The 15835-nt window shown below is 32.8% G+C and overlaps 1 protein-coding gene and 1 long non-coding RNA gene across 8 annotated transcripts in view; one reads left to right on the top strand and one right to left on the bottom strand.

Moving 5' to 3' along the window:
• Positions 1-15835, top strand: part of LOC126723043 (uncharacterized) — a 120309-nt gene that overhangs the window by 102538 nt on the left and 1936 nt on the right. The gene's annotated exons all lie outside the window — the stretch shown is intronic.
• LOC126723040 (disease resistance protein RPV1-like) overlaps positions 1-15835 on the bottom strand; it is a 137144-nt gene that overhangs the window by 119486 nt on the left and 1823 nt on the right. Inside the window, exons 2-4 of one of the 7 annotated variants that reach the window (XM_050426256.1) lie at positions 12095-12224; positions 11650-11922; positions 10734-11537 (exon numbers count right to left, since the gene is read on the bottom strand). In XM_050426256.1, coding sequence (XP_050282213.1) covers positions 10734-11537; positions 11650-11922; positions 12095-12224 — 1207 coding nt within the window. Of the gene's footprint in view, positions 1-4377; positions 4694-7034; positions 7096-7218; positions 8965-9573; positions 9589-10733; positions 11538-11649; positions 11923-12094; positions 12225-15835 lie in introns of those variants that run through there. The other 6 variants (XR_007654121.1, XR_007654119.1, XM_050426257.1 and 3 more) reach the window with 6 other exon arrangements.

Below are 15835 nucleotides of genomic sequence, written 5' to 3'. Positions count from 1 at the left end.
TCAGATCTGCTACAATTGGGTTGGATTTATTATTTGAATTTATTTTCCTACATTTTCCTAAATTAGATTTTGACTATGGTGAAATTTTTTGGGTTTAGTTTAAGTTTGCATTTCTGGGTTTGTTGTGTTTGGCTAACAAGAAAATGCAAGAAAGCTGGGGAATTTCTTTTCAACTCATCATTCAAATTTTTTGTTTTATTTGTCTTATGTGGTTTTTTTTTTTTTTTTTTTTTTTTTTAAGTGAAAACAATATTCGATATTTAAATCCCCCACCTCATCAAAAGAAACAAAAAATTACTAATAAATTCATGAGTCACAGCTAAAGCATTTGCAGTGGCTAATGTAAAATAGCATAAAACTCAAAAAATAGCTAATTAATTCCAAAAATCACTCACATCAAATTATGAACCAAATATGCAAAATGAGAATTTGCTATAGTACTTGTGCAAATATACAAGTCATTGTAACTTATGCAAAATATTTATTTATTTCTTTGAGTTTCCTAAAGGTGCAAAAAAAGAGTGAATAGTGGTTATTGTGTGTAAAGAGAAAGAAATAATTTTTAAAAATTAAACTGTTATTGTGTGAAATTCCCACAAGGAGGGGGAAAAAAAAGAACGAAGAAAAAAAAACAAGCTTGTATGAAATTGATCGAACATGAGACTGGTGGCCAACATGTTCCCCATTCCTTCGCCATGTATTAAATTACCATGAAGGACTCACATAATGTTCTCATTGAAGATCTGTATTTTTTTGCCAGGTTTGAGTTAAAAACATCGAATCTTCACTAGATTTGAGCAAAAATGACCAGATCTTAGCAGAAACCACCAGATTTTCATCGATTTGAGCGAAATCCGCTAGATTATATCCCAATCTAACCAAAAACCAGGAGATCTTCACCAGATTTGAGCAAAAACCATCACATTTTCGCCGAATTTAAACGGATTTAGGTAGATCCAACCTTTTTCAAGGGTTTGGCCGGTCGGATTGGGTAACTCAGGTTTTCAAGAAGAAGACCTGCCACTCAACTCGCCGCATCAGTTGTGGAACTCTGAGACTTGCTGCCGACAACCTCTCAGCTCAGTTCGGACGGCATTGGTTTGGGTGGTTCGTTGGGTGGTTAGAGATGGACAACCCTACTCACACACTTACATTTATTTATCAATCTACACAACATATTTTAACAATTATTACCTGGTCTATTCTTTTTTTAAATCAAAACTTAATTAGTTAATTCAGTCGAAGCAGAACAAGATATTGCCATCTACAATACCACCAACTAACATGTAGGAGAATGCTTCCTTTCTTTTCATCATATAGATCCTTTTTTTAGCTGCTAGTTTTACCCTAGATAACTACTGTATACAAAGTTTTGAATTTCTTCCATTATGGCCGGAATCGCTGAATTTTCCCTTCCATGGCTTAAACCAGAGCAAAGGAACCCAATGTTTCGTTTCGTCTCAAATACTGGATTAAACTGGTGTTCCGGCAAGATTTCGGCATTCTGGGTGATATGGACTTCCCGGGCCAGTAAGTAAAAATGAAATAATAAAAACCAAAAAGAAGAAGATTAGAAGAGAGATTCACAGCTTGAATGAAAAACAATTTTGAGCCTACATACTTAATCTGTCACTACCAATGGAAAGGATCATTACATTTTGCAACAATACATTTTTTTTGTGTATTATATAGTTAGGATTTGGAAAAGCTGTAAGTTGCAACAATACATTTTTTGTGTTGATATGGTATGGGAAGATAAACTTTTGGTTCCAAATGGCTGGCAGTTATGGATGATGTAATTTGGATAAGAGGGATGATATCAAGAATATGCCACCTAAATAATTAAAAAATTCTTAAACTACAGCTATTTTTAAAAATAGATCGACATAATCCGATACCCACAAACTATAAATTTTCAGTAAACTACAAATTTTCAATTTTGCTTAAAAACCATCCACTGTTCAAATGAAAAAAATTAGCAGTAATCATATTCTTGATAGAGTGATTAAATATTAAAAAAAAAAAAAAACAATGTTGGAATGTCATAACTCATAGGCAGACAATGATTATACAGTAACAAGTGAAAACCACTCGTAGACATAGGTGCATCTCAAATTCTCTACTTTATCTGAGGCACATACCTGTTTGGTTTAAAAGCAAAAACCAACCAAAATTTTGTCCTTTGATTGGCAAGGAACACAACAAACGGCCATCACAGAGCAAGGGAGTTCCAAAAAAAAAAAAAATCTCAACTAAAAAAATCAACTACAGAGAGTGTGAAAAAAAAGAAAAGAAAAAGAAAAAAGACTTGTATGACATCCAACCAAAACATAAATTTAGTTCAAAATTACCTCTTTGTATATATTAACAAACAACTGAAGTGTTATTATAGGGATGCGATCAATTCTTGAAAAGTAGGAAGAGAGATGAGTTTAAGACATCCAATCTAAGCCCAAAGGCAAGCAAATTGCGGCAAACTTATAGTTGCCAACACAGAGCAAGGGAGTTCAAACAAACACTATCACTAAGAATTAAGAACATTTTATCCAAAAACAGAGTCAAGCAAACACAAAATAAGAAAGCTCTATACAAAAAAATAGTTCTTGAACCTCCCTCTAGCAACCATACAGGTCTTGACGCTTGACTCACAATTTGATGGAGTGCACAATACCTTCTTCTGAGCTTATTAGACCTCCATGAATGTCCTATTTCTTCGCAATAAAGATGAAAAATTCCAGAACCCCAAGCTAATCTGCACATCACATCATTCAAACTTCTTCTCCTCCAGTATTTGATATCCATTCTACAAGCATTAAGTTATGTTAAAAAATCATAAATAAAAATTTACACTCTGCATCATACCAATGCTTTTGTGCCTACCGCAAAACAAAATGATACGAAAGGAAATAATATGTTATTAACCTCACTTGCATCACACTTAAGAAAATCACAGGATTATCACTAATGACTTCACTTCTTATACATATAGCTCAGTCGCTCCATCAAGTAACACAAGGCTTTCAATGAAAGTAGTAGCTATAGTTGAACCATATTGAATTTGAATATCAAGATTCTTCTCATGTAAAGTTTTTGGGTCAAGGAAAACAATCCCGTGGCCTTTGCGACGCTGAAATTCACAAGAATTGGATAAGGCATTGACTTGGCCATGCTATAGGAAGAAAGATGGGTTTATTTAATTTTTCCTTTTTGAATGAGGATATTAGGTAATCACTACACAAATTTCATGATACTTATGAAGTAAAGCCTCTAAGCTATGGCAAGGAATGAGTTTTGAAATTTTAATGGAATTTGTACCGTATGCCTTAGTGCAATCAACATAAAATGAATCCACCTAATGAAGTATATGCATGTCTAGGGGATTGACTTAGATATGTTTTAACTTGAAGTAAACTTTAATTAAAGGGACACAAACAAAAAAAAAAAAAAAACTTTAATTAAAGGGACAAAAATTGACCAGAAGCTACCAATTTATCTGTTTTCAATGAAAATTGTGGGTACTCCGTATCCGTACTCATTCTTGATGGAATGACTGAACTTGAGAAAAAATAAATTGTTGGAGTGTCATAACCGGAGTACTCCAAAGTTTTGACACCAAAACTGATGATGGAAATTCAAAGGAGCAAAGTTAGCCACAACCGGAGTACACCAAAGCTTTACAACATGTCTTGGATTGATAAGCAAATCCGGTAGAAACCCAAACTTCTTGGTCGCTAGAAAAATAGTCGCTTAAAAACGAATCAGGCAATCTCTTAAATTTTCTAATACTGGGGTTCCACAAATATATAGGATCATCAGTATTGGAACGATCAGATTTTGGAACATGTTTTCGGCGGAACAGAGATTTCAGTTTTGGGCGTAGTGTGTAAAGTAAAGACACTTTTAACTAATCTGTTCGGTTGGGTTGGGTTGGTTGGGCTTTTGGTAATTGGGCTTATTGGTGTGGTTAATTGATAAGCTGATTGATGGGTTGGTTCTTTTGATTTTGTTTTAATGATATCATTGTGCAACTTTGTAGGTTTTATGTCCTGAGACATCGTGGTGTCCAGCACTTAGATAATTTTATTGAGCCATAAGGCTCATGATTGAATCCCAACACTTAATGTTAAATTATTAATATTAAAACATATAAATTAAATTGTAACATGGAGGACATAATGGGCTCACAAGTTGGTGTGCATATCATGCGTTATGTATAAATCTTGAATGTTCTCCATGGATATAAATTTCCATGAAATGGGAGACTAAGCTAATATACATATGATTTTTTTTTCTTTATGTTATGAGCTAATCTTCACATTCAAATCATACTTTTGATCCAAAAAAATTTCTAAATAAATCATCCTCAAGAATAGTAACTCCGTCCAAAAAAACTATCAAATTAATTGCCACCGGTGCGCCCAATTTGTTTCATTGCCTAAGATTTGGTTAATTTGTGTTAAGAAAACTATAGATTGGCTATATTATTACACAATTTTTTTGAACATTGTGCATTTCCCAGATCCCTATAATTAGTGCCCTAGAAAAAATTAATTGAAACGTTGCTATATCTTATGAATCCACATTTGAAGTAACACCATCACTTGTCATGGTGTCATTTTCTCCATTACACAATGATTTTGCACAAGCTCCTTAGTCCCCACAATGTCTCATCTTTGTAGCATCTGCACAAGTTCTACATACATAAAAGAAAATTGGATCTTAGATGGATTTGAGTCTAGAATGGCACTAGAGTTGATAGGTGTTGGGTCCATTAACCATGCTCATGCCCACTCAACATATAATTTAGGTCCCATAAAATATTAAAAAAAAAAAAAAAAAAAAAAAAGCATATAGTTTAGGTCAAGGCCGTTAGGCCCAACAATTTCAATGTAGAGAAATTGAAATATGAGAATAAATGTGTACTTTGTGCAAAAAGTCTATGAATGCACCTAAGTCCTAACCCCATGCCTAAAATCACAACATAATTAAGTGTCGCGTTATGATTGGTGCATCCAATTTTATTTTTCATTGAGTTCATGTGTGGATCTCATGTGTAAATGCTAAAATCTAATAATAAAATGACATTCAAGCAAGTTATGAAATTGGGTATGAGTTTAAGTGTGATTGTAGACGCTTTGATGTATACCGTGAGTTTTTTGTTCAACCTAAAACAAGAGAGGGGGTTAAATATGTAGTGTAGGGTATGTAGGCCTCATAGTAGACTAATTAGAGAGGCAAATATCATTGATTAAGGCTAAAATCAAGGATACAATGATGGTCCTTGATTTTAGATTACTCAAAGGTGAATATTTATTGAAATTATATCATACACTAACATCCCTCGTCAAACAAGTGGCATTGAATAAGTTATTTGGAATTTGAAAAGAAGATCTCAATATATTATACACCAACCGACCCATTAAATAGAAAATGCCACAACAGAACATAGTTGTTGGTAGTGTCTCAAATAACACAATAATGTAAGGACAGTTGAGAATCAACATTTATGCACTAATAATTGTGATATCCTGCACCCTATAACTAAGTATGCACGCATTATTTCATTAAGGGTAATCATGTAATATCTTAAGTAAATGGTGATTAAAAATGAAAGAAGACATTTACTAAATTGATGCGGAAGTTAAATGAGGGTGATAAGGGTGATGTTGTAGAAAATCTTGAAAGGTAGGGGACTTAGTGCAATTTAGAAGGAACTTAAGTACCATATTGCAAATAAAGATTTAAGTTTCCAGCCCATGACGCCTCATGCTTTTCCCTTTCACACAACCAGCCTTATTTCTTGACACCTCCTACTTCTTTTACAACAAACATTGCCACCATATGACACTTCCTCCTTTGACAGGCCACATCCTTCTTTTTCATGTAACAGCCAGAAATTGTGTATATTGGCTTTCCATGTTTCGGGCAAAGACTGTGTAAGCGGCCAAAATATGAGGGAGCTAAAAATAAAAAGAGAAAGAAAGAAACTTTGGTGCAAGACTAACCTATTCTACCTACACCGAATCTACCTTCAATTTTATGTAAGTTGTGATTTCATGCACTGATTTTTATTTGGCTGTGAATATTTCTTGTTACTTGATTCAATTGAATTCCATGGCTAAGTGTTCGTGATGTTTATACATGAATAAAGTGGCTGCAAGTTCACGTTGTAGAGACCTTATGCAACTTTATCTAGTCAGGAATAAAAAAACACTAAAGCTGTCTTTGAATTAAGCTATACTTTTATTTCAGCTCTTGCTAAGAAATTTTCTACATGACCTTTACAGCCATGGTGTTTGTTATTTATGCATTTCCTTGAATTAATTTCCATGATCTTACTTCAATTACATGTTATTCCCATGTTGGATTCATTGATTTTGTGTATATCAGTATATGTAACAGCCTCTAAACTTGATGTTCAATTTAAAGCTCCATTCGCTATCGACTTTAATTCTAGACCTTGGACCAGCACCTAAAACTATTATTAATGTCCGTGTTAATTGTACTAAGCACATGTTAATTGTAAATATACTGTTAAGGCAGTTCATTAGTTAGAATCAACTTGTGAGCTGGATCAGGGGGATATATAGGAATGGTACATGTATGAAAGATTGGCAAGCAATAAGACTGAAGTTAGTTCTTTTCCATCTTCTTCTGGTTTCTCTTCTCAACCTCTTAAATTTTTCTTCTCTTGGCTATCTCGAATCAGACACTCAGAAACCTTATATAGATTAGGAGCTTAACAAACAACTCAACAAGACATTTTAAAAATAAATATTATCCCATGCAAATCCACCATGCAATTATTTCATAACCTACACCCCTAAGAACAAATACATCAAATAAGAGCAAGATACTAAGTAAGTAAACATACATTTGTCACAAAGAGACTAATCTATCAAAGAACGACATCCTTCAAATAATCAAACAAGATGCTGGGATGGACATCAAATTTTATATAGGCATCTTGAACAATTTTGATTTAAGAATAATCCTCATAGATGCATACAACTGACAACTTGTAAATCACATACCTTTGAATTCGTATTTGACTTCTCCAAGAAAATGGAAAACATCAGGGTCACTTGATTTCACCTATGGTGCACGAAAGTCAAAAGATCAGCAGAAAAACTATCTTGGAAGCCTGGTTAAAGCACCAAGTCCAGTTTATTGTAGATAAAATTCATAAAAATTTCAAACATGGAAGCATGAAAATACCTTAGTCAAGTCCTGAAGCAGAGGATGCTTAAGTATATCTTCCCAATTCTGTCAACGTCACTGTAGCTCCCTACAAATTCCATCAAATTATGCAAAATGTTTGGGATAGTCAGTAAGAAGGTAGATACACTGTTTAGTTTTATCCAATGAATTTGGCTGAAACACAATCTCTCTTTAATTAAGCTTTAAAAAGCATAGAAAATCTCAGTCCCAAGTCCCAACTCAACGAAGAACTAATTAGGTAACTCAAACATGCAACAACAATCAGGATGTTCCATTCCACCATCAACAGTCAATGCCTTAACTAACAAAAATCAAGACACAAAGGCCCCATCAGCAAGAAAGTATTTAATCAACAAATCCTTTCCTTGAGAATTAACTAAAGCAGATTTACTACCCTCAAGAATATAAATATAATGATCAAGAACTGAGCTCACTCGGTCATTTGAAGGCCATTATATATAGGCCACTTCACCTTAACCACAATTGTTATATTAGTCACTTTTCAACAAGACATTATGTGCAAAACAAACGATGCCTTTTTGTTATGTTATTAGTAAACAGTATTTGTTTCTAAATTTACTCTGGATTTTCTGCAAGAACTCACAAAACATAGATATATAGCTCAAAAAATTCATAAAATAACCAACACACAAGACAAAGGTAAAAAGAACTATAAACTTGATCTGGTTCTCAGTTGTTAAATAATAATAATTGAATCATTCAAAGTATTGGTAATTTAGAAGATTAAAGAGCCACATAGTAGTTATACTTGTTTTTTTTGCTAAGCAAGATTCAAACCTGAACCTTTCCCAACCACACCCCAGCCCACCCGACCTTTTCACCTCCTAAACTAGTGGCAAGTGCATGCTTGCAGGTGGCCCAAAGTACTGAAAAAGTTTTATAGTCCTTCTAACAGAAAATTGACGAGTTCCCTTAAACTAGGTAGATGTCCATCACATGCACACGAGCAGGAATGAAAAAAGGCAGGACCATGACTATATGGCATTCAGGTTTGTTGAGATTGACATGAGACAATCTTGTACAAAGAAACTGGGTGGACATCTTCAATTCTTTACAACTGAATTACAACAGAATTCAAAGAACCATAATCATGACAAAAGCTGTAATTCATAAAACGACAGGTAGACACTAAGCCAAATGAAAAAGAAAATATTGGAAGGATATATATATATATATATATATAATTATTTGGATTCTCATCTCTTACAAACTTCCAAGATCAGCATTAAGTTTCAACCCCGTAATAGCACTCTGTGGTTTGGCACTTGACTGATGTAAATTTAGAAGCATTTTACAGCCTAAGGGCTGAAATTTTGGATGTCACAACTAGATTTCTTAACTTGATCACATATCACCCATTAAACATATACAATAAACAATAAATTCTACACCAATAAGATTTAGCCAAGGACATGGGATTCTCACCAAAAATCAAATTACAGCAGGTTGACAATTCCATAGATTGCTCATAGAATAGATAACATGTAAGCCCTAATTTTCACCAACCTATTCTTCTCACATCCAATTTTGGCATAGCATTTCAAATTCAATACTCTATTCAAGCAAAAATTCAAATAAAAACCACAGAATTCAAAATCCTCCGAGCGCTTTTAGATTCTCTGCCAAATATAGAGATTCTAAAATTGGAAAAAAAAAAAAAAATCAACAGCGCCAAGCTCTAACAATCACATAATATAGATGAGAAAATGAGATTGCAAGCTAAGATAGAGAGAGAGAGTTTAGAACCTGCTTGCTTCAAAAATTCGAATGAAATTGCTTTGTGAACTTCAAAAATTCTAGTCCAAAAAATATTGATCAGAAAATAAGGTTTTGAATCAATCAGTTACTGATTGTTTTGTTTTCCAATGGCAACATCATGACTCCAACTACTTTGAGAATTTAATTTAAAGCTTTATAGTATCATTTTTAAGCACAAAAACTTAAGGGATAAAGATGTTTTATCAGTAGGTACAGTTGTTATCTCAACAATGACAAAGTTGTGGCATTGACATTATCATTAATTCAAATATTCCTAATTAACAAAGAAAGAAACAAGCAAATAAGAACATGTGCTTAAATAATTCCTCAACCTCAACCAATCAAATATGAATAATATGAAGAAGTGAGCCCCACTCTCAAGGCAGGTTCTGCAGAAGAAAAGGCTTCTGGGGCCATAGCTTCTTGCAAATTTTAATATACATTTTATTCAGCAAATCAATAAAAGCAAGGAAACATCTATGACAATTAACAATATTAAAATTTAAAAACCCAGGGGAAAAGTATTTGGCTCGATGAGTAGCATAGGTCAGCTAAGCAAGCAGGTTCAATAACCTGAAAAAGCATTTCATCAAACAGTTGTGTGCTTGACTTGAATTTTAATTTCAAAGAATCAGCAAGCATAATCGTTATTTGGTAAAATTGAAGTTTAGAAAATCTTACAAGCAGACAAATATGATGAATAAAAAGACAAATATTATTATAAATGAAAAGAAATAAAGATATTAAATGCTTCTTGTATTTATTTGAAACACAATATATACTTGAGCAACGATCCTATGAATAAGCCTTTAAATTTAGAGAAATAGAAAGAGGCAAACCTTCTCTTCAAAGTTGGATCAACACGTTTTTGTCTTCTTTGATGGTGGATACAGATTGGCATTGGTATCATCATTGAGAAAGGTATTGGGGATTGAAGATGAACCCTCATCATGAAACCCATTGGTAATTTGTCGTCTCCAGGGTTTGGAGCTTCGTTTCCAGAGTTGGAATCGGATTCGAAGCCATCCAAAGCGGGACAGGTAGTGTTTTTGGGGACGTCTAGCATGGGTTGGTCGATGGTTTCTTCCTCGCAGTCGGCGTCGAATTCCAACACGGCCTGAATCTTCTTCCCCATTGTTGAAAGCACATTGACCCATAGATGAGGCAGGAGATATATTGGGTTTCTGAGGACAACAGATGCATTCTGCATAAATCCTCATCCTATTTACAGAAATAGATGGAGGATTTGAATAATACTCTGAAGGTTTAACCTCAACCTGAATGCGATTCTCTTCAGATGGATTTGATATATACACTTTCTTATATTTTAACCATACATTGTCACAATTACCATTCGTCCCCAACGTCACAATACTTCTGCTTTCTTTTATACCATTGACAAAAACGTGAACATTCCAAAAGCACCCTGTACCGATCTTCACAACCTTTTTTGGAAGAACAATACAAACAACCAAATTTGAAAATTTGGGACCGACCAAGAATGATACGGAATTTCCAACACTCTGATAATGGTTGAATTTGAGCCACTTTGGAATCTCAGTTACTGGTAGTATAAAATCACAATAAAATCTGGAATCAAAGATTGTTGCAACTTCAGCGACTGTATTTGGTAGAATCCCTAGAATTTCTCCAAACTGCAAGAAATTGAAGTTTAACATAAATTTGTTTCTTTATAACTTAAACTTCAGAGAGAAAGAGAAAGAGAGAGATACCTGATTCAATAATCTGCTTGATGATTGTGTATCCAGCCGATAGCAATTCTGTGCATCCACATTTCCTATAGATTGTGGAAGTCTCGGAATTTCCCGAAGCTCTTTGCAATCTTTAATTTCAAGATCTTCTAATGTAGTAAATCTACTAATACTTTCTGGGATGGTAACAATACCAGTTTCAGAAAGACACAAATATTTCAATGCTGGGAAGTAATCGGGCTGCATCCAAGAATCTAATCCATCTTTAATTCCAGGACACCGGCTAAGATACAAAAATGTCACGTTCTGAAACCCAGTAGGTCCCGAAAAGTAATTAAAGGAATTGCATGCCAGTCTCAATTTGGCAGAAGGAATATCTTCTTCCTCCCGCATTTGTGATTTATTGGCCCCAACTAGAAAATTCCTAAGTTTACTGCCATTTAGGGATAACTCTTCAAGTCTAGTCAGATACAACAGTGATGAAGGCAATTCTCTAATACCACTCCATCTCAAATCCAATTGCCATAGACAATTCATTTCTGGGTGAATATCGGGGAACTTCTCAAGCCTTTTGCAAGAAGTTAGGCTAAAATATTTAAGAGATTTCAACATGAGCGTACTTGGAAGAATTTGAAGTTGTGAACAGCCCCCGAGTCTCCATACTTTAAGCTTCTCAAGAAATCCAATGGACTCATGAACCTCAATTAAATTTTTACAATCATCAAGATCCAATTTCTCTAAGTTTGGGCAGCACAAGTCAGGTAATTTTGTAATGAATTCACAAGATCTTAGACTAATCATTTTCAAATATTCATACTGGAGCCCCTATGAAAAATTTAAAAAAAGAAAATCAAAAAACAAAAACAAAATTTATCATCAACAGCTTCTAAAAATAACATTTAAAGAAATTAAAATTTATAAATACTAATACTTATACCTGCTTGATTACATTCTCCAATATAATGTTAGACTTGGACATCTTGAGTACAACAAGTTGTCGAGGAAGGCAACATTTGGAAGATAAGGATAGAGGAAATTCATGCCATTCAAGAACCCTTAACTCATCTGGGAGATATTCAAGTGCTTCACCAATTTGTACATTGCCTATAAGAAATTTGAGATTTTTCATCCTCTTGAAAACATTAGCTTCCAATGCAATCTTTGTTGGTTTAGGTGAGCACAACATTATACCTCGAATTTTATTTGATCCCTACTTAAGACAAAAAATTAGTCACACTTCATAATAGAATTTGACAAAAGTATAAATATTTTGAAACTTTAAACAAAACATATATTGAGAAAATTATATTTTGTTCAATATTGTAAAGGGAAAATCCAATAAAGAAATATTTTGAAAAAATGGAGAAGCAAAGAATGTATACCATATTTCCAGTTAGTAATTCATGAGCATCCTCATAACGCCATATCCTACTACGTTGTTGAAGCTCTTCTGATTCTTGCTGAACAATTTCTCTACCCATTTGTTGTAGCAAGTCATGCATTGACAAACGGCTAGGATATTCCAAGGTTATGAGACACTTATCAATAAGCTTTCCAATACCATAGTCGGAATATAAATTGCAAGAATCTAATGTATTTACAACATCATCCTTGTTGTAACCCTTTAAAAAACATGAAATATCAAGAAAAATTTCCTTTTCATGTTTTTCCAATCCAGTATAACTTATTTTGAGTATTTCTTGAATATCTTTATGTGGAATGTTTTTATACTTTTTTAATGCACTTTTCCATTCTTGTATATTTTTTCCACGCAAATCAGAACCAATTATTTTTAAAGCTAATGGTAGGCCATCAGCATAACATATAATCTGTTTTGCAAGTTCTAAATAATCTTCCCCATATTTACTTGTGTGGAAGGCATGCAACTTGAAAAGTTCATGAGCTTCACTTTCATTCAATTTTGTAACCTCATATATTCGATGATCTCTTCCCAAAGCGGTTAGTACATGCTTGTCTCTAGTTGTTATAATTACTCTGCTTCCGGAAGCAAACCATTTACAATCTCCAAGCAAATTTTCTACCTCTTTTGAGTCTTCCACATCATCAAGAATTAAAAGAACTTTTTTACCATGAAGTCTTTGCATTATCAAATTGGTACCTTCAGAAACATTGTACACATTCAAATCTTTACCATGTAAGATCTTAGAAAGAAGTGTCTTTTGTAGTTCGATTATGTCACCACTTCTTTTTGACCTTTCTCTAACATTCTCTAAAAAACAACTTCCTTCAAAACGGTGAGCAATTCTATTATAAACAACTTTTGAGATCGTAGTCTTACCTATTCCCCCAAAACCACAAATTCCTACCATGAAAACATCATTTGACTCCATATCTAAAAGCAATTCTATGGCCTCCGCTCGAATATCTATTCCAACTAGATGTTTAGCAACAAATAACGGTTCATGATTTGATATAGTACTTGATATCTCTTTTATAACTCTTTGGATAAACTCAAATTCAGTGCAACTGCAAAGCATAGAGCATAAGAAAGACAATATGAGTTGGATTAGTTGTAAATATAAATCTGAAGATGAACTAAATTCAATATGTCTAGTTTTGTGCATTGCAATTAACATATTGCTATTTAAAACTAGATCTAGGCTTTTAGCAAATGGTTGGATAGAAACTCCCCCTTCGTGAAAAGGATTGAGGAGACCCACTTACTAGAAACTCATTTCTAATACTTGAACAAAATGAGATTAATTAGGAAATTTTGTAAAAATTGTCTAAAAATTAAATGGGAGAAACTCTTGAATTGTAACACTAACATTAAATTATTTAATTTCTACGATTTAATAGTAGAATATATGGTATATAATTTTTTTTTTTTAGCATACTTTCAAAATTGGACATTTAGTGGTCACAAAACCATTTAAAAGTTTCTAACAAATGAAAGAAGAAGAGTCGTTAGAATTATTTTTATTTTTTGAGAGAAAATTTATCTGAATATATAATACCATGTGAATTAAAATTATTCTATTTCTAGCATCTATCTATCTGTACATAATATATAATATAAAATTTGGGTCCCTACAATTGGTGGATACACATAATTGTGACACATGTCTCTTTAACAATGCATAAAACAATGACACATCATCTTTTGTAACTTCTCCATCTATTACATATGATACTAGTGATTAACCAATGCGATGCATTGAAAAACTTTTAAGTTTTAAATTTATACATTCAAATGTGATATGAAATTATATTCTATATTACGAATACAAATCCTATATCCGTTTGAATTGCCATGTATTAGATTTTTTTTTTTTTTTTTTTTTCACTTTTAACTTTGTTTATTTTATAAGGAAAGTCAAGTGAATATATGACCAATTGTGATTGATGGAACAAAAAATGGGAATAAAAAAAAAAGTTAGATAGAGGATTTATATTCCAATGTTGCATGCATAATTGCTTGGATTGCATTTGTCTCGTACATCCCAAAGGAAAATAAAATAATTCTAATATTTATAATAACAGATTGACATTTAAATAGCAGGTTTTATAGCCAATATAAGTTGATTTGTTTTCCATTTTTTTTATTTAGTTCAAGCTCCTAAGAAGATGGTCCATAAAAGATATACAACACTCCAATATTACTAAAGAGTATCATAAAATACTTAGATATGCAAACATTTAAGCAATTGTACCGAAAATCACTACTTTATCCGTGACTACCAAATACCCATTTTAGGAGCTTATGTTAAGTATATCACCATAGGTTCTTTATCAGTGACTATCAAATACCTATTACAGGAGCACATGTGCTAAGTATTTCACCTTAGCTTACCAAGAAAGCTAAGAGAAGCAAGAAATCTGATGGAGGGTTTTGAGACTGGGATGCAACAATAACAAAATTGCAAGTTGTAACACTAAAGATTTTGAGACTACTATGATATCAATTTTGCTCTACAAATATTTATGAATCCACCATTTTGTTCAAAATAAAAAGAAACACCGAAGCTTTTAAGCTTTTTATTTTTATTTTTTTTATTTTATCAAATTTAAGTTAGTTAACAATGAGAAATTCAACAACGATGATGGCCAAATAAAGCAGCTCTAACAATCAAAAGTTAGTTAACAATTACACAAGTCAATACATTGGATAATAAGAGAAAGAAAACAACAGAAACAACTTACAAATTCTGGATGCAAGAATTAAAAAAAGAAAAAGAAAAAAGATCAAAAGAAAAAAAAAAAGATTAGATCATTATATTGCTGACTTAACTTCAAAATTCTATGAAAAACACAATCCATGTCTTCTCAAAATGGGTTGATTGTAATTTTGTGGAGAACAATCAATACCAAACCAAAATGATTTGTTGTGGATGATGGGGTGGATTGTATTTAGAATGTTCATGGGTAGATACAACATTGAAAAGCTTAAATGAATAATCGATTTGTGAGAGAACAAGAGATATAAGGCTGTGAAAAACTGAAAATTGGGATGAAAACAATAATTAGTGGTGGATAAGATGAAGAGGTATAGAAGGCATCTCTGGGTTGGAGATTTGAGGGCAACAATTTTGTTCTATTTTTTTTTTTTTTAGTGTTAACAATAGTTTAGTTGAGGAAGAGAAAGTGAACCGTAATGAAAGCGAATTTAAAGAAAATGTGCAACCGAAATCATGAAAGAAAAGGAAGACTGATTGTCTGTACTAAAGCACAGAAAAACTCACAGCCAATTCACCACAAATGCATAAGGTTTCCTGTAATTATATTATAGGACAGATAATTGTAATTTGTAAATAATGGTATACTCCTTTTAAATTTTGTATTCATTAAGGCAATTAATAGGTCATCTTAAAAGCTAAAAGGTAAAACTAAAAGCAATTTGAAGAGGGGTGTCATACTGATGGAATTTTTAGTGCTCATTAAAGGTTTTTTTTTAGTGCTTATATTGATTAATGGCTGTCACCCCTTCATTACAAGCAAACTGCTAAAAGGTCTGAATAACTTTTTAGGCAAAAGACGTTTTACTTTAGAAGAGAAGCAAAAAGAGTAAAAGACCTTAATAGTTAATTCCCCTTATTGATTAATTTGTTTATTTGCTTCATTATTATTATTTATTTCTTATTAAATCCCAGGATGAAAAATAT

This window comes from Quercus robur, chromosome 4, assembly GCF_932294415.1.
Source record: "Quercus robur chromosome 4, dhQueRobu3.1, whole genome shotgun sequence".
Taxonomy (NCBI): Eukaryota; Viridiplantae; Streptophyta; class Magnoliopsida; order Fagales; family Fagaceae; genus Quercus; species Quercus robur.
Note: the sequence above shows the minus strand (reverse complement) of the source record. Positions and strands in the feature narration are given on the sequence as shown.